This window comes from Myxine glutinosa, chromosome 7 (genome assembly GCF_964187855.1).
Source record: "Myxine glutinosa chromosome 7, kmMyxGlut1.1, whole genome shotgun sequence".
Classification (NCBI taxonomy): Eukaryota; Metazoa; Chordata; class Myxini; order Myxiniformes; family Myxinidae; genus Myxine; species Myxine glutinosa.
The window spans coordinates 101,197,722-101,221,149 of record NC_136267.1 but is presented as its reverse complement, the minus strand read 5'-3'; the positions used below and the strand labels follow the sequence as shown (position 1 = coordinate 101,221,149).

Here is a 23,428-nt window from a genome sequence, read left to right as displayed (position 1 = left end):
AGTTAAATTAGATATGAGCTGTGCAATGATGCATGCAGGAGATACACACTTCACTTGCATTATGTATGACAGTGAAACATATTTTGAGGCTTCTGCTGGAAGCTTTTGGGGTATTGAAGAAATAGTGCTGGACTTGTGGTAACGCAACAACAAAGGAGATAAAAACAAACACCGATGTAATATAAATGCTTGAAAAGGGCAAATGTGTTAGGAAGGAATAGAAGTTGAAGTGAGAGATAGAGATGGAGAGTCGGGTTGACTGAAGTATGTTATAGTGGAAGTTATTTTTAGAGGACTCCATATGGTAATTTCGTTTTTTTTCCCCCAAATACTTATAGACGACGTAAAGCTAGCAAGATACCCTAGGCCCGAGAGGTTTGCGCACTCACCTCTGAGACGTCTAGCCTGGGTTTGAATCTCTGCCCAGTTATCAACTGTCACCCTGGTGTTTCGCAAGCGGGGCGGTTCATCAATGTGTGCACCATCCATCGGATGGACTTTAATCTTGGGGTCCCTTCTGCTAGCATTAGTCGGTCAACATTAAAGGCCCCATCGAGTCCTTTGCCAAGTACATGCAAGTTATCACCAGCAACCTGGTCATATTGCAAATTCCCGGAAGGCAACTGCAAACCACTCAGTATAACCCTAACCCTCGCCCAGGAACTTATTTGACAGCACTGACGGTCTGAAAAGAGCACGATACATCGATGATGATGATAAAAAAAAAACAAGTTCAAGCAATATTGATTCCTATGTATGTTCAAATTATACGTCCAGTGTGAAAGTTTGTAAAAACCACTTTGTGTGGTCACTGGAGTGGAATGTCTTTTTTGTTTTGTATATTTTCCGATGCTGTCAAAAAAGTTAATTGCTGGCTGTCTTCTCAAGTGTTTCAAAAGCAAGTTTGTTTTGAGTCACTTTGAGTGGCAGTAGACTGATTAGGAAAGCTCGAGTCTGGGGCAGGCGAATTATGGACCGTTTGAACCACCTTCAGAGGCCATTTTTCCTTGCAGAGCAGGGGATGGCCTTTTTTGGGCACCGTGGTCCCCTTTTTGAGCAATGTTTTATGGCCGGATGCTCTTCCTGCCACCAACCCTGTTAGTCGCCTCTTGCGACACACAGGGAATTACCAGTGAACTGGTGCTCAATTTGCCGACCTCAGAAGAATGACAGGCTGAGTCAACCCCCCTGGCGTTAATTCAGTGATCGACCGGGATTGAAACCCAGGATCCTATGATCCCAAGCCGGTACCCTAACCGCTAAGCCAACACCAGGAATGAATTATGGACCGTTTGTGAGGTTAAAAGTCACTTCAACTGGATTTGAATGATAGCAGTGTTAGTTTGGGCTATTTATTACTCATCAAGGCAATATTAAGTTGGAGTTCGCTTGTGGAAACCAAGTGAACATTTGCTTCAAATTGACATACGTGCTGCTAGCTGGATTATACTGCACGAGCTTGTGATCGTTGCAACATTTGGCCAAATTTAAATAGTCTTTTGGAGTAGTGCTTTTTTATATACATCTATATTGGCTAGGTATAGTTCTTATGTAACATGGGGAGGATGATGCCCCTTCACAGTCATGTGGCCCGTTAACCCTCATGCCTTGTCCACTAGCACCGCGCACCCGAGATTGCTCCGTACTTTACCCACATCTAAGCACACACACGCACATTTGCTTTTGTAGATGCACATTGCACACTTTATATTTATTGTTAATTACATATTATGTACCTAGTGGTACTACCCGTGCACATTTTCACCCCAATTGCAGCAACGTTCATCCTATAACATCAGCAAGCACATATAAACTACGCAACTCTTACATTCATTCGGATGGCAGGTTTGTCATTCTTTCGGCACTTAATCATGTTTCTTAATTGCCTATTTCCTCTTCACAACACCCAATGTGATACTTAGGTACTGCATCACATACATTGCATTCCCCACTTTCACTCTCATTACCCATCACCATTTTTGAATGAATACCAATGCTGCCTCGTACACTTAACGTCACACCATTCATCCTTACACACTTTCACACTTTCAATAATTACACTTGCACTCACACATGTGCAATCTTTCGTTACTATATCTGCTGTAAATTCTCATGAACGTGCAACACACAGCCATACACACTCTTAAACACGCACGCACGCCACGTCTCCTGTAAACCAGGTAAGTCTGATCAATTTTCCACCTGTCTATTTTTCTCCTTCCTACACTCCCTTCTCATACTCATTTAATCCCATCCAAATAGTACCCCGACACGTATTGTAACCCACATGCCACACTCACAATCGGCTGCTGCGTTCTTTCCAATTTTCCTCCTTACTTCTCATTACATTTCTCATTATCTCTCTTTCCCTGAAATCGACATCCACTTCTCTCAGCCTTCCTCTTAGCAGCCATTGACCTTTTCTGTCCCCACAGTTCCCCCAAAGATCTACAATGTTTCGGATGATGTATCGGTGAACGAGGGCAGCAATGTGAGCCTAGTTTGCCTGGCTAGCGGGCGTCCTGAACCCATCATATCATGGCGACACCTGGCATCTACAGGTGGGGAATCGTTACAACTACTGCATCCTTACTTTTAACACCTTTGACTGAAACCCAAGACATCCAGGGAACTAGAGACAGCTGGTACCATTTCCAATCTCAACACACTGGCTTCTTCCTGATGTTCATTACTTTGGTAGCTAATGTGTAGCCACATTAACCACAGATGTATTCTTATTATCCACAGTTAGAGTAACCACGGTTACTGTCTCCATGGTAATGAATTTGAATACAGTGAGTGGCGAGTGCTTTTTCTTCAAGGAATGTTCCAAAACTTTCATGAAACATTGAAATCAGCATGTGGTTGTGTTTGTGGGAAGCATGGAGATATCCAGTCAAGATAATGCTGTGAAAAAGCTGGGAGATACGTGTTATGGTCTAAAACAGAAACATTGTTGTGGATCATAAAATAGACACAAGCAGTGTTAACTCTGTGGGGTGGACTGATAATGACCGGCCACTGTGATGGTTCAACTGTCACAATTTGTGTAGGCCACAGGGTATCCACCAGTTTTAATAAATCCAGTGTCATGGGTTTTCAATCTGAGCTATTACACTTGTAAAATATTTGGAATATGATAATGTTTTGATACAATTGTGCAACCTTGTTTGGTACATGTCGCAGGGCATTAGAAATCATTCCCTTGGTTATTGCTCCAATGTTTACCATGTCATTCTCTAATTAAGACTCCCAGACCCTCTATCAAGGCCGACAGATAGTCGTCTGTGGTTGAAGATTCGCCATCACCTTAATAATATCAAATATATCTCACCTAACATATATAAGAAGATGACCGCCTCTGTGCAAACCTCTTTGGGAACTAATAATATTGATTAAAAGGAAGGAAGAGTTCCAATCGTTTGGGAGAATGCTTCTGGAAGTTGGCAGACTTCATTGAGAAACATTTTTCCAAATCATAATGGGATTAGTCGCATTGCGTCAGGAAAAAATGGCAATAGATACGTGCCTGTCTTGGTGACATTCACTCCATCAAGGCGACTCCCTTTATATCTTTCTCATCGTTAACAACCACAAATAGTTCATCGGTGTGGTCCAATACTCTAATATATGCAATAATCCACAAAATTGCTAATTGAGGAATTTATTTAACTTAAACACCACAGTTCAGGGTTGTTGTTATTTTATTTCTTTATTTGCAGGAGCGAAGCTCATGGAAGAGCAAGGTAGAGCTGACAGTGCGACAAACACCAAGGGCATGAACGGACAGGAAAAGAGGACAAAAGGAGGCTGGAGAGGGGGTGGGGGGTACAAGGACCTGTACTTGGTACAAGGATCATCAGAAGAATGGGAGGAAATACTGTAACTAGCAAGGAAGATTGCTGCGTTAGGAAAGGTTAATGGGGTTAATAAAGATCATGGGTTAGAATTGGGGATGGCAAGAGATTGCAGCACTGCTTGCTTGAAGCCCTGAAGGGAAGAGAGTTACTGAAAGAACGTGTGCATCCTGAGGTAGATATGGAGGGTGAGAGAGAGAGAGAGAGAGAGAACAAATATCAAAGAAGAAATGGTAGAAAACAGAGATCACACTGACATGTTTTTGATGTGACAGCGACAGACCTTGTGTATCTGCCTTATCACGGGAGGGCAGCTTTGCTATGGTTGTCGGCCCAGAAAATATCATAACTGATGGTGAGGCCTAGAAGATCAAGAGACTGAACCTCTTCCAGTGGATGACCAAGGAAATAGATAGCTGGGTTCATTTGACGATCATTCTGGAGCGATATGGTGAGATTATATGATTTTCCAGGATTGGGGGACATGTTCAGCATCTAGTCATTTCCAGATCACCAGAGAGAGAGAGAGAGAGCACGAGAGAAAGGATTGTGACATTTCATTTTATGTATGTCACATACCAGGCCATCTACGAACGGGTTTCCTATGATGAGGACACATAACCCAAGGGATGGCCGAAAGGAATATTGGATATATGTGAGTCATAAAGACCTGAAACTTGATTAGTTTGAAGTTAACCAGAATGAACCCGAGCAGTCTCATTTGGAAAATTTATCACTTTCTCTGAAACTCAAGGACCTGACACATGATAATATAAAGGCTCAGAGAGGCATGCTACTGTAGATAAGATGGTAGACTATAAGTTAATGGAGCAGATTGCAATAACACCCCAGCTGGCAAGCATGCCGTTAATTCTGATTTTTAAAAATCCTCATGACACATTGTTCTCACTCGGCAAGTTCTCGAGTACCTGTAGTAGAGTGGAATATTTATAATGGTGTAAATACAGTGCAAGAAAATAACTTTTTCTTCTTTTTTTTTGTATACAAGATCGAGGCTCGTGAAAAAGCTAAAAATTTGCTAAAATTAAAATTTGCTAAAATTCTTTGCAGCTGTAGCCTCCTATTTGTAACATCTCTGCCACATATGTTCACTGACACTTTTTTCTCTTTTTTTTGCATACAGAGTCGAGGCTCATGCAAGAGGTAGTACACCGAACGGATCAGGACATAACATTCCTACATCCTTATTGTCTACGTTACATGCCAACGAATGTGCGAAGCGTTAACGACCGAGTAGTGTAGCTGAAATTCCATAATATTTTTCAGTGAATCTGACTTGGAGGATTTGTATTTAAAAGATTGTTTTGCTATCTCCTGAAATTTCTCCTTCCTGAAATGCAACGGTCTAATTCGTATACTTGAGATGAAGCAATGTACGAGTAACGATTGCGAGTTGGTGTGATTAATCAGTGTGTTGACAGTGCATGAATGAACGTTCTGAGATTTAGGACAATGATTATTGTGTGTGTCCAGCAAGGGATTTTGACGAGGGAGAGATCCTGGATATTGTGAGTGTGACAAGGGAGCAGGCCGGGAAATACGAGTGCAGTGCTGCAAACGAGGTTGCTGCACCAGACATGCGATCAGTCAGGCTGGTAGTCCGATGTACGCACCCACACGCTTGTGCACCCACATACTCCATGCACTTTACGAGCATTATTTCCTTTTATCTTCAATGCCCATTCACGTCATTCAGGCATGATGGCGTTGGGGTTAATAACTCTCACGTATCTGCTGTGCCTACGCCGCACCTGGGATTTAAATCCACATCAATTTTCCTCACCAGCTACTTCCAAATGCCAGAGTTCCCGTAACTTGCTCAAAACAAATATCTGCGAAAGTATCTCATCAAGGATGGTGTGAATAGGCAGAAATATCACACAGAGCATCTTTGAACACTTGGCATCGCATCTGGTCAAAAACTGGTCAAAAAGGCCTTTAAAAAGGTCAAAAACACGAGGACCACTAGTCAAAAAACCTAGGCCTTCAAAAGCAAATATTTCCTGATGTTTTGCATCATCCTTATGTCACGGGGCTAAAGCAGTGGGGATGCTCAATCATTCTCGACATGTTGAGCTTCCAGGTTTGTCAAAGTAATTGGGAATAGTGTAATCCCAATAATGAGTATGTAATCAAAGAAACCCATGAGAATGAGAAGTTTTGGAAATTTTGTTGAATGCATTGAACTTCTACTGGTGGCTTGTTTGCATTTTATGTTCATTATATTGGTCCCAAAACGTCATCAACCTTTGTAGTTCCCAACAATTTACCCACGTAACAGTTTCAGGCCTGGCAGCTTCAACTCAAAGCACAACTCTTCATTCGATTATTGCACTTTTTCATCTCAACCTCAACAAAACAAAGCTCCTGAATCTCAACAAAACAAAGCTCCTAAATGTTTTTCTTCCTCATTGCACTTACCAGCTCCTGCAACGTTTTTTTGCTTTGCTCTCTCTTCCACATCCACATCGAGTTGAGATTGCATAATGGCCTACTTATGCTTGAAATCACAACTTGCTGCTGTTATTTTTGCCCTCATAGACCGTCCGACCATCGTGGATGTTCAGAGCATGGACGGGAGAAATACAGGCAAATCCCTCAGTTTGCGCTGTGAGGCTGCCGCTGTCCCGGCGGCCATCTTTACTTGGTACAAGGACCAGCAGAAGTATGTCATGCACATATTGCACTGTGGCATTGTAATGTATCTTGGATCCCTGTCGGCAGATTTACTTGATTGTGTGCATATTCAGTCATGCAAGTGTAAGGCAAAGCGGCAGTGGATATAATCAAAATTATTTTAACAAATCAACCTGCTTTCTAGTCTGATGTCAGTTGCTAGAAAATTCTGGAACCTTCTCAATCGTACATGAAACTTTTGCACTCTTTTTTGCATGGACGCTTTTATTGCATTTCCAAGAACAATTAAGTTGCAATCCATGAATTACGCAGTCATGATTCATCTCGCTGGGCTTCTTATCCGCATCGATGCTAGTCATTTCAAAGGATGTTGCCATCCTTTCTTGCTGCTCTGCTATTCTGTGGGGCCTCTGCTCATCTATTTATACTTGAACTGCCTCAAATGAGTTGAGATGTTACTATCTGGGAACAAATGAAATTTCTTGCTGAATTTCAACCGGATGAAGCAAATCCCATTTAAATTTTTTTTGCCACAGGTTTGTGAGTTTGTATTTTGGCGTAAGCACCAGAATGCTTGCTGAGAATATTTAATTGCGGTTCCTATTCCCTCGGCCTTGCTTTATTTTTCTTGCCTCCTAATGGTGCATTCCCAGCAGTCATGAACAAATAGTAGCAATATATTTTCAGCCTTTTCTACTTGGACATTTCTTCAGCAACAAATAGAAGACTCTCACTTGAGGCAACTGTGAGCTTGTTTTGTACAGTTGGATTATTCCCATGAACCACATGATATTTCAAACTCAGCTATATGTTTGTTTAAACTATTATTCAAATGTTATAGTATCGTTTTTTTTATTGCAAATGCTTATCACCAATCACAGCATTAATCCTATGAGAATATACTGGTAAATATTTTATGAATTTCCAAGTGTTGCTAACAAAGCAATGTGAATGAAAATTCAAAAACACTGCGATTATTTTTATGGTTGTCATGAATATTCCTGGTCATAGGGTGTTGCCAAATGGCAACAAAAGTGATGGTAGTTCAGTCAATTTCAGTCCCTCACTTTTTATGAATTGCTGATTCCATTCATGTGCGCACTCATTTTGTAAATCTGGCACCTAATTAGGAAAAGTTGAATTTTAAAAAAATCATTTTACCATTAATGTTCTTATTGTTCGTTCATGCCTACCGTGGAAACAGCATCAATATGAATTTTGTACAACGCTCCTTTCCAATTCCATCTCCAGGTGCTGCATGATGTCATCGCCAGGCACCGAAGGGGGCCCGGCAATGACACGCGCTGAAAGGCGTCAGGAAGGGCATCCGGCCATAAAAACATTGCCTCAAAAAGGGCACCATGATAAATTGCACGCGCAAGGCTAACCCCCGCTCTAGCAGGGAAAATGGCCTTAAAAAGGGAATTTTTTTAAAAAAAAGGGTCCTCATCCATCAGAAACATCCAATCATTAGCCTTCTGTAGGATGTCCTGTGTTTCTAACTGTGGAAGTGGCAGGGCTGGGTTCCTACGATGTACCATGAGCTGTACGGAATGCAATGGTGGGAATGGAGTTTGGCTTTGATACAATCCTGGTCTTCTTATTTGCATCTTTGATATAAGGAGCCAGGCCTGATGCAATCGCTCTTAGGGTTTGGTCATGGTGCCAGTTGTATCTTCTTCTTATTTATTTCCTTTCTCATGTGAGCAATAGCTCAGGCACCTTTTGAGTTTGGAAGATGATATTTGGACATGACAATGACCAAGTGATTTCGCTGTAAAGGGTATTTTTGATTTATTGATTAATCAATTCCTCAATTAATTATCTTATTATTTTATTAATGACTTAATAAAAAATATATATATAAGTTACAGATTCGGATGAAACGATGGTAGTTTAGGTATTTTATTATTCGATTGATTAATAATTTAATTATTTTATGAGTATTATTTATTTATTTTCGGTATTGATCACTTATTTATTTTCTTTCTCATCTGGGCAATATCTCAGGCAACTTTTGAGCTAGGAAGCTGATATTCAAAAACGACAGTGACCAGGTGATGTGGCTATAAAGGATATTTTTGATTTATTAATCAATCAATTAATCGATTAATTATTTATTGGTTAGTCAATTTATTGTTCATTTTCTTTTTTCCCGATTAATGACTGATTTAATTGATTTTCAAAAGGTTACAGCTTTGGGTGAAACACTGGTGTTTGAGGTATGCTATTAGCCAATTGATTGAGAAATTATTTTACAATTACCATTTATTGATTTTAATTATGTAATTAATCAATCAATTAATGTACACCGCTCCCTCCCAATTCTGTTTCTATGTGCTGCATGGCGGTATCACCGGGCACCCTGGCAACGCCGCGCACTGGAGGATGTTATTTATTTCTTTGGCATGGGGGCCGTGTAATTTGAATGTACCTGTCTTGTTACCTCCGCCACCAAAGGTGGATGTAGGTTATGTTTTCACTCCTGTTTGTTTGTTTGTTTGTTTGTCTGTCTGTTTGTCCGTTTTATTGTGAACAAAATATCTCAAAAAGTTGTGTACGGATTCGGACAAAAATTGGCAGAGATGTAGCGTATGTGACAAGGACGAAATGTTTAGATTGTGGTGAAGATCCGGATTCGGATCCGGCTACTAGAATTTTTTAAAGTGATTCTTCACCATTGAATGATATGGCCAACCAGGTGGAGGTATGCTCTCTACTGATTGCCGTTCTAGTTTTAGTTTGTTTTATGAGAGTAACAGAAACTATAAAGTTTCTGTTACTCTCTCATAAAACTATAAAGAAACTATAAAGGAGAGCTATTACTATAATTTATCTAAAGGCGGTGGGGCGGGAGGCAGGAGGCATCTCTCATTTGCCAGTGAAATGGAAGAAATCGCTGGAAATCAATCGAGTATCGATCAAAATGTACTACCTACGGTCAAAAGGGGAGACCCATTAAGCAGCTTGGTCCCCCTCCACAAAATACATCCCAAAGACTACATCACCTCGACATTGTTGATAACTTCTGAAATTCATTTACTGCAGATTGTGCTGTTGTGATCTTTGGAAGCTCTTTTTCTCAGTTTGGCTAGTAGTTGAGTCTCCTGGTGTAAAGAGTTATCTTATGTATTACAAGAAAAAAGAAATACTAGCATGTACAAGATGCGTCCACAATTTAGAGTTTCATGGCCATCATACAATGCACAACGACATGCACGTATTTACTGACAACGAAAGACTGCAGCGCCCTCTGTTGACCTCTGCGTCATCATTTACCTTTCCACTTCCTAAGGGAGCCAACACGAGATGCTGAACGTAACTCCAATGCAAGTTGTTTATTGCTTCACTCATTAAAATCCTCATAGCTTCACGCATAAATGGCATGACAATTAAAATATTTTTTAAATGACACTGAATGTGGTAGAATGTCGAACGACTAACATATATTTATTGTGTGTCAGTTATAGGCCATTTTAATTAGTTAGTCAGCTACAATTGAAGTCCATCTCATGAATGACACTCATTAGGTCAGTTCCCAAATGGTTATGGATGGGATGGATAGATTTTTGTTTTCTGATCAATGGAGGGAAGCAGTTATAGTACGAACACTCTAAGATGATTTATTGTCAGGACTGAAGAAATATTTCGCAGATGTCTTTAAATGATAAACACAATTATTGTATGTGACATTTACAAAACTAGCATTGTATTATTTATCGTATCTTATACAATTAACACTGTATTTTCCTATTCCCTTACCTCGATCATTTTCCCTGGCTCCCAATTCGCTATCGTATACATTTCAGAGTTTTAAGTAATTGTACACCGCTCCTTTCCTATTCCATCTCCAGGTGCTGCATAACGTCATTGCCAGGCACCGAAGGGGGCCCGGCAATGACGCACGCTGAAAGGGAGTACTCAGTTTTCACACTGGTTTCTTGTTTTTTTTGTTTTGTTGTTTGTTTGTTTGTCTGGGCGCTATCTCGGCCATCCTTTGAGCTAGGAAGCTGAAATTTCGGCACAATAGTGATCAAGTGCGTTGGCAAAAACGGTATTTTTTGTTTCAATTAATTTATTAGTTATTTAATTATTATCGATTAATTAAGTACTTATATATTTCCTTTCTTTCTGGGCATTATCTCAGGCACCTTTTGAGCTAGGAAGCTGATATTTGGACACAACAATGACCAAGTGATTTGGCTGTAAAGGCTATTTTTGATTTATTGATTAATCAATTAATCGATTAATTATTTAATTATTTGATTAATGATCTAATAAATTTAAAAAAAAAAAAGTTACAGATTCGGATGAAATGGTGGTGGTTTAGGTATTCTGTTAGCCAATTGATTAATTATTTAATTATTTTATGATTATTATTTATTTATTTTCATTATTAATCATTTATTTATTTGTTTTCTCATCTGGGCAATATTTCAGGCACCTTTTGAGCTAGGAAGCTGATATTTGGACATGACAGTGACCAAGTGATGTGGCTATGAAGGACATTTTGATTTATTGAAAATTGAATTAATTGAATAATTATTTAAAAATTTCGATTAATGACTTATTTAATTAATTTTCAGAAAGATACAGCTTCGGATGAAGCACTGGTGGTTTCGGTATGCTATTAGCCAATTTATAATCATTAATTATTTATTGATTTTAATCATGCAATTAATCAATCAATTATTGTACACCTCTCCCTCTCAATTCAGTCTCAATGCACTGCATGGCGGAATTGACGGGCACCATAGGCGCCCCGGCAATGCCGCGCTAGAGGATGTTATTTATTTATTTGGCATGGGGGCGGTGTACTTTGAATGTATCTGTACTTGTTCATCTTTTTTGTATACTCAGTCGAGACTCACATAGAACATATAATAAAGGGAGTGGGAGACAAGAGGGGGAGAGGGAAGCATAACAACAATAGAGAACAAAGACATCGGGAGATCTGTGGAAGGGAGAGGGCTGGGGCGGGGTACACAGGATAAACAAGATGGACACGACAGGGGCTTTCAGGAAAGAAAACAGAATTTGTCTCTTTTCAGTCTATATTCATGGACTGGCTACAGAAACTTCCATTCGCATTCTTTTATTCTGGCACAAATCTTCTCGTTTTGCTCCTCTCAACATTTATGTCTGCTCGAAGTGCCAAGAACACATTTATAAATCGTAGGCAAGCATGATTTTTTACGGCGTAGCCCACAGGGCAAAGCCGTCTAGAACAGTGTTTGTCCGTCCGTATGCATGTATGTCCCCTCAAACATATACCAATCAGAGCTGAGGATCTGGTCATATGACAGGATGATGTGATTACGTCTGATATCATTACGGCGGCTGACTCCGCACACCGCCATTTTGATTCCAATTTCGTTCAGGCCGAACATATCGTCAAACCTGTCATATATCACAATCGCCATGCTCTACCTTCACGTTTTTCATTCAGTGTGAAACACAAACAAACCGATTGTTAAAACTAGGGAGATACCCGTGCTACGCAGAAGCAAACAGGCAATGCAGATACGGCGAATGCTAAAGCATGAAACCAATAAATTCCACATTCCTGTAGCACCTTCAGTCACACGTCAGACATGGACAGCAAGTTCGTGAAGGACTTCCATGAAAAACGTACCCGTTCGCAAACAAACGGGTACGTTCACGTATAGAAACATCGATCGTTGGACCGTGGCGAATCTGCATATGGCGATCCGCGAAGTTCACGTTCAGAAAGTAGAAACCATCACGGCATGTCGTCATTCACTTGAACTCGATATCTCTTTTTTCATTCCAAAACAACATAACTCCAATTAATCACAAAATAAACTTTTAACAACATTGTTAATGTTTCCTTCATTGTAAAAACTACCAAATCAACAGTTAAAAGGATTATGAGCCGATAGCTGTTACGGCCTTGGCAAAATCGATGGAGACAGCGATCTGTTAGCGTATTCACCACCAAAATAGCTATGTGGAATTCTCTCATGTAGAGATTAAATGTCGTTTGAACTTTGGCCGAGGTCATTATTTACTTTTAATGATGTTTATATGTGATGTTTATATTGGTTTTGGGTCATCCTTTCAGCATATCTCGTGGGATTGTAAGTTGGAGAGACGGCCGTGATGGCGGGGAGGGTTTTGGAATTCTCTCAAGCAGGGATTCAACCCGTGTCCTTATAAAAGGTCTTTGTCCGAGGTCACCGAGTTCGATCGGTGCAGCGGTTTGTGCAGCACCCGGGAAAACAACATCGTCACAATGAAAACATCGTCACAATGAACGTTATGCGAACGCAAATGTTATGCGGGAGTCCAAACCTGAGAATGCTGGAGACCAAAGCTGAAATTGGGAAAGCTAAATAGCCTATTTTACTCCTGGAGATCCCAGGATTACCCACCCAAAATGTCGTTGCGATAGGTTCAGCATTTTTTACGGTACTTTCGAACGGACAGACAGACAGACAGACGGACGGACATTTGGTGAATTATAGTAAGATGACCATCAAATATCAAAAGCATCGGCATTACAGCTTTTCCAACAATACGGTACGTATCGGCCTTAGGCTTTATGTCTCACCTTCAGACCGCTTCAGACAAATTAAGCCCAGGTTTCTTAATACAATAGTGTATTGTTTCAGTAGTATCGTTTTTGTAATAATAATAATAATAATAATAATAATATTTTAGTAAATATAACCATCTTACTATAATTCACCAAATGTCCGTCCGTTCGAAGGTACCGCAAAAACGGCTCAACCGATCGCAACGATATTTTGGGTGGGTATTCCTGGGACCCCTGGGAGTAAAATAGGCTCTATTGTTTTTCCAAATTTTCCAAATTTTCCAATTTTACAGTTTTCCCAAAGACGATGGAATCATATTTACCGATAAGAACAGTGATGTGGCTTTTGTTGAAATTCTACAAATACTGTTTATTCTACGTACCAGGAGAGAGTATATCGACTCCTGACGAACTCTTACTATATAAACATGCGGCTCCGAAGTAACATGGCAGCATGTGAAAAGCGACTGAGAAACAGGTGTAGTGGCCGCTTCCTTGTTACAGATTCGGTGCACACTCTTCACACATAAACGTGCGACTGAGAAAGATGTGCAGCGGCCGCTTCCGTTTCGTAGAATTCAATCTTTTTTTCAAAATTGGCGCCATGTACCGTTTAGATTTTGATGATTTGCGTGTGATATGATTCAACGGATGTTTATGTGAATCGTTTAAAATTTAAAAAGCCTTCAATTTCCGATATTTTGCCTTTTCATTTGGGCTTCCCAATTGAAGCCCCGCCCAAAGGGCAGGTACCGTTGCTGGTAACACTAATCCCAATGTCATGAATGGAATGTTAATGGGTTGAAGCGATGTATGGTTTATGAATCAATGATAAGTGGTATAACCGCAGAAGTAAGGAACTAACCAAAATTAGATTTCGCCTCGAATTCTTTTTCTGGTAATATCATTTTCGTAACAATGATAACGTAACGTTAATATTATAATAAATGTAATCGTAACACGAATCCCTTCGTCGTGACTGCAAAGTTACTAGAGGCTAAAATATATCTTTGATATATTAAAGTAGCGGCAGTTTTGTGTCACGCTCCGTCATTACGTCCGTCTTCAACTAAAGTATCAAACAAGCCCGGCTACGCCGCTGTTAGACTTTCGGTCTTGTTTTTGGTTGAAGACCATGGTGATGGAATGTTCTCTCATTGAAGATCTGTGCTATTTATTATTGTTGTTCAAAACTCTTCTCTCAATATGTTATTCTATCATAAAGCTTTGTAAACTTCTGAATTTTTGGAAATCATTTTTCATTCCATCCTTATTCTTCTTAGTTGTATTGAACCTAATGTTGGCTTTCAGACAGAAAGAGATGGTTGGCCTCGTGGATATTGACGATGTTTGATCAACGTCTGATGTCAAATTAACGTCGGGCAAACAATGGCTTCTTACGTTGTCTCAACATAGCTGTGCCAGCTGGACGAGACCAGTGGGGTGCAACTGTAAAATTAAGATAAGCCTTTATTTGAACTTGTCTTCTGAGTATTGAGTACTCTTGAGTACTCGGACAAGTGCTAAGACAGCTTGAACTTTTAGCTTTATAATTTAATCACTTTATTTCATAAGAGCAGCTTGTTTATCACTCATTCTTTAAATATCAAGTGGTTTAGGTGGTTTTAATTTGGTTAGTTTTTGGTTAGGTGGCTTTAATTAGTGGTTTTAATTCGGATATGTTTCCAAAACTACATATAATATGGTTTGAAAACTTCTGTTCCGTTGGGCAACAGCAAAAGGAAGGCATTTCCTTGAGCTTGGTGTATTAGACTTTTCGTTCTGCCAATTCTTGTTTCATAGCTTTTCTTTTGATCTCTCCTCTTTTATTGTTGTTTATCTGAATAATATCAGTGTGAGTGCACTTTACAACAAAATACTATTGTCTGTGAAGGCTAGTGTCAATTTGTGTTGGCAGACCAGATAAACAATAGATTTTATCAAACGAAAGTTGATAAGAGTATGTTTACTGCCTTGGGAGAAGAGTTGTAGCTAACGTTTTCAGAACTAGCCTTTCATCAGAGCAAAAGAAGGAAATATACAGTAGGTCTAAAGTGTATTATTAATAAATGGACTTGATTAAAGGTTAGTCAACGAAGATCAAAGTGAGTGAATCCAAGATAAAGCGTCAAATGTGAGTGCAAGAAGGATTTACGTAGTCTTAGACAATAGTGGGGGGGCCAATGTTTTCCCGTTGAATTCAAATGTTAATTTGTGGACACTGGTTGGGTTGTCTTTAGGGATGATAGAAGTTGTAGAAAAAATATGTCTCCATTTTTTTCAAGTTCTTTATAGCGGCCATTTTGGATTATCAAAATGGCGTTTGTTGAAAACCGAAATTGTCATTATCTTGGCTTCTAAATGACCTAGAGTGTTAATTTTGGTGTCCAAATGTACATATTTGCGGATACTTAATCCAATAAACACACATTTATACACCTACATATGATCAAAAGGGTTCTTATGGCAGCCATCTTGGATTTTCACGCACTTATGCCAACACATATATATATTTTTTTCCATCATTTTCACTTCTAAATCACATAAAGGCTGGACTTTAGTGTTCAAATGTACACTTATAATGTCTTTGTGCAATATTTTTAGTTGGCAGTGTTCATTGTTACATTGAAGGATCTCCATCCTCCTCATCATCAGTGTTATCGATTCCCATGGGGCGCTCCTGACCCGTGTTACCACACACCTCTTCATCTGCCCCACACATACACATCTCAGAACAGTTGAGATGCTGAGACCTGCATGAGCAGTGAGACATGCATTGGGTCTTCTTGCAGTTACATTTGATTAGATGTGTGATGGCAGCTGGGGCTGGAGGGTCCTTGGTTGTGATGGGCACCAGCTGATCTCCTTCTGCTCTCCATCCATGTTCTGTTGGTTGTGGAAGCTGGGGGTCCGGTACATCAGCCTGATGCCACACCATGGCCTGGAAATGTGCACGAGCAATGGCTTCATGTAAAGCTCCCCGTGTTGGTGGCAGCTTCTGTGCCTCTAGCTGTTTCTTGGTAAACAGTCTCCACCTCAGCTTGCCCACATCCACAACTGTAGTACGAGGCTCATACAGCTGGCATACAAATGCCTCAATGTCAATTTCTGTGTCAGCTCTCAGCTCCTCAGAGGCCCCAAGGTCATGAAACGCAGATACCACCTCAACAGAGCACCTATTGAGGGCTTGCCAACATGTGAGCTTTCCCTTGCCGGCAAACCGACCAGTCTGGTCTGCTCCCGTGAATGCATGGAATCCTGGTAGGGCTGCAGCCTTCCTGACACCAAGTTCATGTACTATTGGTTCCAGTGAGATTTGCCTCTTCTTGTTCCCCACACCCGTGATGAAGTATGTGTCTTTGCATAGTTCATGGTACCGGTGGAGTGCTAGGATGAATACATCAGTATCAGGTGACTGAATGTACAGCTGTGTTGCACCTCTTCGGACGGCATCTAGACTGTGAAGAAAGATCCTCGTATCAGCCTCCTCCTGGGAGCTACGGAGATGCTGTACATCCATGCAGTTGGAGAAGACATCCTGCCTTGAAGTGACGATGAAGACCTTGGTAGTCCCCTCAAAGTGACACAGAGCTTTCTTTGCCAGATAGACAGTTAGCTCATCTTTGGTGTTGGTGTGCGACAGGAACTGTTTTGCTGTCAGTTTCCCAATCGGGGTGCTGTCTTGAACGTGGTAAGCAGTGGGCGGCTTGCCACCTTGGCGCCTCTCCCGTGTGGCCTCTTTCAGTGAATTTGGCAGATCATATCGGTCAAACACGAGGTGGACTTCATCATACCCGTTGGTCTTGCAGTCCAGTGTTGCATTGAAATGGCCAGCCCACTGGGCACATGTTTTGACCCATTGTGGCTTACCCATTGCTTGCACTAATGCCATGCCGTCTATGACAGTCACCTTCTTGGGAGGGGGTGGTGTTTGGTGCTTGGCAAGGAACAAAGTCTGGAGCAGTCAGAACCTTGAGTGAGCGGTGTCTGGCCTTTCGGTCATGTAGTGTCAGTGTTCTATGTTCATCTGTGGAGGGTGCATGTTCCCGTCGTTGGTAGAGTGCCCAGGCTGTAGCATGGAGTGTCCGCTTCCCATCAGGTGTGTCTTCATTGAAGTCACTGTTGTCCACTGCAAAGAAGACAAACGTCCCTATGCGCATGGTTCTTGGAAAGTATACACCCTGTTCTGTCGTAGACTCTATGACTGAGTTGGCCAGCTGTGTCTCCAACCGCAAGATCCGACTATAATCAACAGACAGACCGAACCCATGCAGGAAATCCAGAAGCTTCTTGTTTCTGGTGGACTGATGGACTACAATGGCAACGGCAAGCTGCTGTGGCCATTCTAAGCGATGGCGGAATGGTGCATCTGGCTCTTTGGGCTTGTACGTGACTTGGCGTTTTGACTTGTAGCCGTACATGATGTTCTGACTGATGGTTATAACATCTCGATGAATAGTGGCTGAGCGCATAGTCTCTGGCTCAATGCTCGTGGCTGGTCCTTCCAGTAGCCAGCGGAGGAAAGCATAGAGTACTTTGGGTACATGCTTTTCAGCATCATCAGTATTCATTTCTCCTTCAAATTGCCATGGGTGCTTGTTCTGACAAGCAATGGCACTGCGGAGAACAGAGGCACTCTCAAACAGTTGTTCGATGTTTTTTTCATTTGTCTTCGTCATTGCATCTTCGACAGCTGCATCACGCACGGCAGTGGAGAATACACAGTCTGACTCGTTTCGACGTTTTGGTTTCATGAAGTGAACGTCATCAATGTGAGAGTTGATTTTCTCCTTCATGCCTTGGGTAGTAGGTGATGGGACATTGTGCACACCATTATTGTCAAGAATCCTGGAGTAAACCGACTTCAGGTCAGACATGTTGAGAATTTCACCAGCTTGGAGTAGAGAGCGAACAAGGCTGACAAACTCAATGTCTGCGGCTATTTTGATAACATTAGTTTCTTGCAGTATGTGTTCTTTGTCATCACTTGATGTCCCACTCTTGGGAGCACGTTGGACATTCTGCACCCAGCATGGGAGATGATACTTGACGTCGATCGCATGAGCATCATGTGCACTGATGGCAGCACTCAGCTGAACTTTCCACTTGTGGTTGCTGCCTTCTTCAACAGCTTTCTTCAGCTGTTTACCTGCGTTGAACGTGCATACAACATGTACACTTTCCTTAGTGACCTCTTGACAGAAGAAACAAAGGTCTCTGTTGAATGGAGTTGATGATGAACGTGTGAAGCGAAGAGTCTCGTCTTGCGTAGAACCTGAGGTACTTGCAGCGGCAGGTGCAGAAGAAGGACGTCCACACCTCTTATGAAGATGCTGGGTGTCGCCATGTTCGCAGGCTTTCTGGTGGCGAACTCTAGCACGCTCCAGGTGAGCAGTGTTGCATGTAGATCCATAACATGCCCGGTGCCACTTTGCTTTATTGTTCCTCAAGTCAGTGGCAGTGAAACAGCTTAATCGTTCGCTGATCTGTTTGAAGTCGGCATCACCATATCGTGCCCTCTCCTGGATGAACTGGAGAAACTTTGCATATGAGCCCAGTGCTGGCTCAGTCACTAGTGCACCTTGGGGATCCTGGCACTGAATGCAAAGTGTGAAATCAGTTTCTTTCTTGGTTTTCTTGCTTTTTGGCTCCATCATAGCTCAGGGTCACGAATCTGGAACATACAAATAACAAATAACAATTAAGATAGATGTGCATTAAGTTAGATTTTGGACACTGGTTCGGCTGTGCCATAAAAACCTATTTTTATCCCTTGTAGGTTATTAAAGAAGGTTTCATTCAATTCTCTATCCCCAAAAATGTACAACTGGACACCAGAATCGAAACTCTAGGTCATTTAGAAGCCAAGATAATGGAATTTTACGTTTTCGACATCCGCCATTTTGAAAATCCAAAATGGCCGCCATAAAGAACTTGAAACAATTGGAGACATATTTTTTCTAGAACTTATATCATCCCTAAAGACAGCCCAACCAGTGTCCAAAAATTAACAAGCAATTTCACCGGGCATTTCAATCTGCTACATTGGCCCCCCCACTACAAAGGTCATATATCGAAGCGACCATATCAAAGATAAAGGCTGAAAGATAAGGACCAAATAAATTTGGCAAAGCTCAGATGAACTTTACCGAAGAAGCACAATATTACCTGAATGTCATCATATGTGATGTTCATTTTTTTTTTTACCTCTGCCACTGAAGGTGGATGGAGGTTATGTTTTCACCCTTGTCTGTCTGTTTGTCTGTCTATGAACAAGATATCTCAAAAAGCTGTGGACGGAGTTGCACTAAATTTGGCATAGAGGTAGTGTATGTGACAAGGACGAGATTGTTCAATTTTTGTGAAAATCCGGATTCGGATCCGGCTAGTAGAATTTTTAAAGTGATTCTTCACCATTGGGAGATAGGGTCAAAAACGACAAATAGTATGGTATTTCAAAAAGTTGTGGACGGATTTGGACGAAAGCTGGTGGAGAGGTTGGGTGTGTGACCAAGACTAATCGATTCAATTTTGGTGAAGATCTGAATATGGATTCGGATACGAGAATTATTTAATTTTTAAGTGATTCTTCACCATTGAGAGATCTGACAAAAAGCAATATATGACATGATATTTATTTTTAATTATGGATGAGTTATGACTAAACTTGGTGGACGAGTTGGTTAGGTGACAAGAACAAGCAGTTTAGAGATTGGTTCATGTCCGAATCTAGATCCGACCTATCAGTGGGATACAAAACATAAACTGTTCAGCCTGGCGGAGGTACGCTCTCTACTGAGTGCCCTTCTAGTTTTGTACTTTTTTTGCTCTCATAGTACTGGACTTTGTGCTGTAACAACCCAAAGGTGTAGTTACAACCATTTTTGTCATTTTATTGTTGTATAACCTGTATCATTGTCTGTTTTTCCATATGTTGCTCACTCATTTTGTAAACAGGGCATCTGATTAGGTGAATTTGAATTGTCACTACATGTTTTTGTTTTATGCTTGTCTTTGAAGAATAAGGACATTGTGTTTTAGTACCATGGCTAAATTCCAAATTGTTGACTAGTGCTGTGCATCACTACTCATCCCTGATCATGACATTGCTTCTGTTCAATGAGGAAATGGAAAGTAATGCCTAGAAAGTAATTCCGTAGTTTACAACTGTAAGGTCACCTACACTGAATTAGGAATCTTTACCACCATGGTTTGTGTGGCCTTCTTTTCACAAGGTGCTCACTTTTTATTGTTCGCATGTTTATGTGTGTTACTCACAATGCACGTTTATGTGCAACTGTTTGGAAAAACATTAAAATAAACTCATGAGGAAATTTCGAATTCAAATCTGTTTCGATAAGCCATATTAAATTTGAAGGAAAAGAAATGGCTTTTTTTTTTTTTTTCATTGTTTGGTGGACAAGGTCATTCAGATAGCTTATAGGATATTTGGGGTCCTATAAGGTAGGGCTCAATCCATTTTCACTGTTACAGCTACAATCTCAGGGACAAAGAGCCTATATAGTCCTTGTGCCCACTGTCGAATTTTGAAGTTTGACTACCAAAAAAGAGGGCAAGTCGCCACTATATTTTTCAGTTAGAATTATATATTGCCTGTATGAAAAAATGTGATGGACATTTGAATTCGGTAGCTAAACCCATTTTGGTGGCCATTTTCCAAAATGGCCGCCAATTTCATATTTCATCAATTTTCATATTTCATATCTCATAAATTTGGCCGTAACTTTTAATCGGCTGGTCTGAGGCACATGCAAGATATGTTCAGTATGGCATTTGGCATATTTTAAAGTAAACTAAAAGGAAATTGGTTAACTAGCTGTCCCTCACCCATCTGCTACCCTCATCGATGCAATGGGACTCATCCAGAAACTTCATGGTGAGAATCGCACATTCAATGAACTCTCTGATCATGTATTTGCACAAATGATCCATGCCAGCGAGGGAAGTGAGAGGATCGATGTGGTATTCGATATCTACCAAGATCAATCAATCAAAGCCGCTGAGCACGCTAATCGTGGTTCAGAAGATGGGGTTGCCTTCATCAAGAAAATGCCAGGCCACAAGATACAAAATTGGAGGCGGCTGTTGTCATGTACCGAGAGCAAAAACCAGCTCACTTCTTTCCTAGCTGAAAACTGGAAAGACCAACAGAAGAGAGAGAAGCTTGGAAACCGAGTTATGTTTGTGACGTGTGGTGATCTCTGCCTGAAGCTTACCCACGACAGTTGGCAAGAAGTTGAAGATCTCAACTCAAGCCAAGAAGAGGCTGATACACACCTATTGCTGCATGCCAAACATGCCGCAGACAGCTATTCATCCCTGATCTGTGTCACCGAAGACACTGATGTCTTCATCATTTGCCTCGCACTAAGTAGAGATATCAACAGCAAACTCTTCATAAGACGTGGAAACAAAATCATCAGTCAGGCTTGTCGACATCACCAAACTGGCTGCAGCACTGGGACGAGATGTTTGTACTGCCTTATTGGGACTTCATCCATGGACTGGATGTGATACTGTCAGCTCACTTGCTGGGCAAGGAAAGTTGAAAGTGTTGAAAATTCTCCCACGCGATGAGAAGTTCAGAGAAGCCTTTGCGTCACTTGGCAACAACTGGGACATCTCAAACGAGTTATTCAATGTCATTCAAGATTTCACATGCCAACTTTACTGCCGCAACACTAAAATAAGTGAAGTAAATGAGCTACGATACCAAATGTTCCGTAGCAGAAGCGGGGAAATCGAGTCCGGACAGCTTCCCCCATGTGAGGACACAATTCGACAATACACACTTCGAGCAAACTACCAGGCTGATATCTGGAGACGTAGTTTGATTAACTCCCCAGACATTCCCAATCCTATCGCAGGTCATGGATGGACATCAAGTGGAAACGGCATTCCAGTTATAAAGTGGATGACAGGTTCCCCAGCTCCAGAGGTCGTGATAAGTCTCCTGTCTTGCAAGTGTGCTCGATCTTGCCGGCCATCTGACTGCACATGTATTATCAATGCACTCAAATGTACAGAAGCCTGCAAGCTGTTGACATGCTCCAACATGGTGAATGCCGAAGAAGAATTTCTACAGGTTGAAAACGTTTCGTCGGATAGCGATGATGACTGAACACACATTGTTTACATATAAAGTCTGCAAGAACATCAGAGGCCTACACATATTCATCAATCAAAGGCGTGCCTTCTAGATGGATCTACGTGGGAGATGCAGTTGGACTTGCACCAGAAGCTAGCCTTTCCAGATATTGTGCATACAACCCTTCGGCCAGATGTTGTTATCTGGTCAACTCAGCGAAAGATCATCATCGTGATAGTTAGCAGTCCTATGGGAAGAAGGCTGCGAGGAGGCCTATGAGAGGAACAGTGCCAAGTACACCGAGCTGATGGAGATGTGTCAACAGAGGGGCTGGAAGACATGACTATTCCCTGTGGAGGTGGACTATCACGGATTCCCTGCGCAGTCATTTTAGAGGATGTGCCAAATGCTAGGTATTCGAGGAAGGCAGAGGACAGTTATACGCAGACTAGGAGAGCAAGCAGGGAGGGCGTCATGCTGGTTATGGTATCGTCGCAAAGATCCCCATTGGAAGCCGCATAAAGACAAATGGGTCGAAACGTCCAGTGACAGTTGGCAACCATCTGATGTCAGCGGTGAAACAACAAGGGTAGTACGACGAGCAACCGGGGGCATACAACTCCCAGAAGTCAGACGATACAAGCCTGACCAGAGTACGAACAGACACCATCATCAGTAAGTGGATTATTATATCATGTATATGAAATGACTGCAATCAAACGTATATCATTCTTCACCTGAAGTAACATAAAATGGCTCTACGTTAAAATTTCTGTTTGCAAATGTCCCTATATATAACACACAACTTATAGATTTTATTCTTCATTCCGTTTTTACGGATTTGAAGAATGTTTTTTGGGTGTAAATTACCCTCAAAATGCACTGGCACAGGGAAACTCTCCACAAGCGCACAGCCTATTAATTAAATAATTAATGACAGCCAGCAATGAAAAATATTCAACCTTCCCCAAGCTGGGCAAGTTGAGCATTTTTGCATGAAAATTACACATTTTATACATATTTTCCCAATTATCTCGACAGGTAGTGAACAAATTTCCTTTTAGTTTACTTCGAAATATGCCAAATGACATACTGAACATATCTTATGTAGGGTGCATGTGCCTCAGACCAGCCGATTAAAAGTTACGGCCAAATTTATGAGATATGAAATATGAAAATTGATGAAATATGAAATTGGCGGCCATTTTGGAAAATGGCCACCAAAATGGGTTTAGCTACCGAATT

The 23,428-nt window shown here is 41.1% G+C and overlaps 1 protein-coding gene across 5 annotated transcripts in view; it reads left to right on the top strand.

Moving 5' to 3' along the window:
* Nucleotides 1–23,428, top strand: part of LOC137431622 (limbic system-associated membrane protein) — a 442,918-nt gene that overhangs the window by 338,920 nt on the left and 80,570 nt on the right. For all 5 annotated transcript variants that reach the window (XM_068123146.2, XM_068123149.2, XM_068123148.2 and 2 more), the window contains exons 4-6: nt 2,436–2,561; nt 5,352–5,483; nt 6,420–6,543. In XM_068123146.2, the coding sequence (XP_067979247.1) occupies nt 2,436–2,561; nt 5,352–5,483; nt 6,420–6,543 (382 nt within the window). The remainder of the gene's footprint in view (nt 1–2,435; nt 2,562–5,351; nt 5,484–6,419; nt 6,544–23,428) is intronic.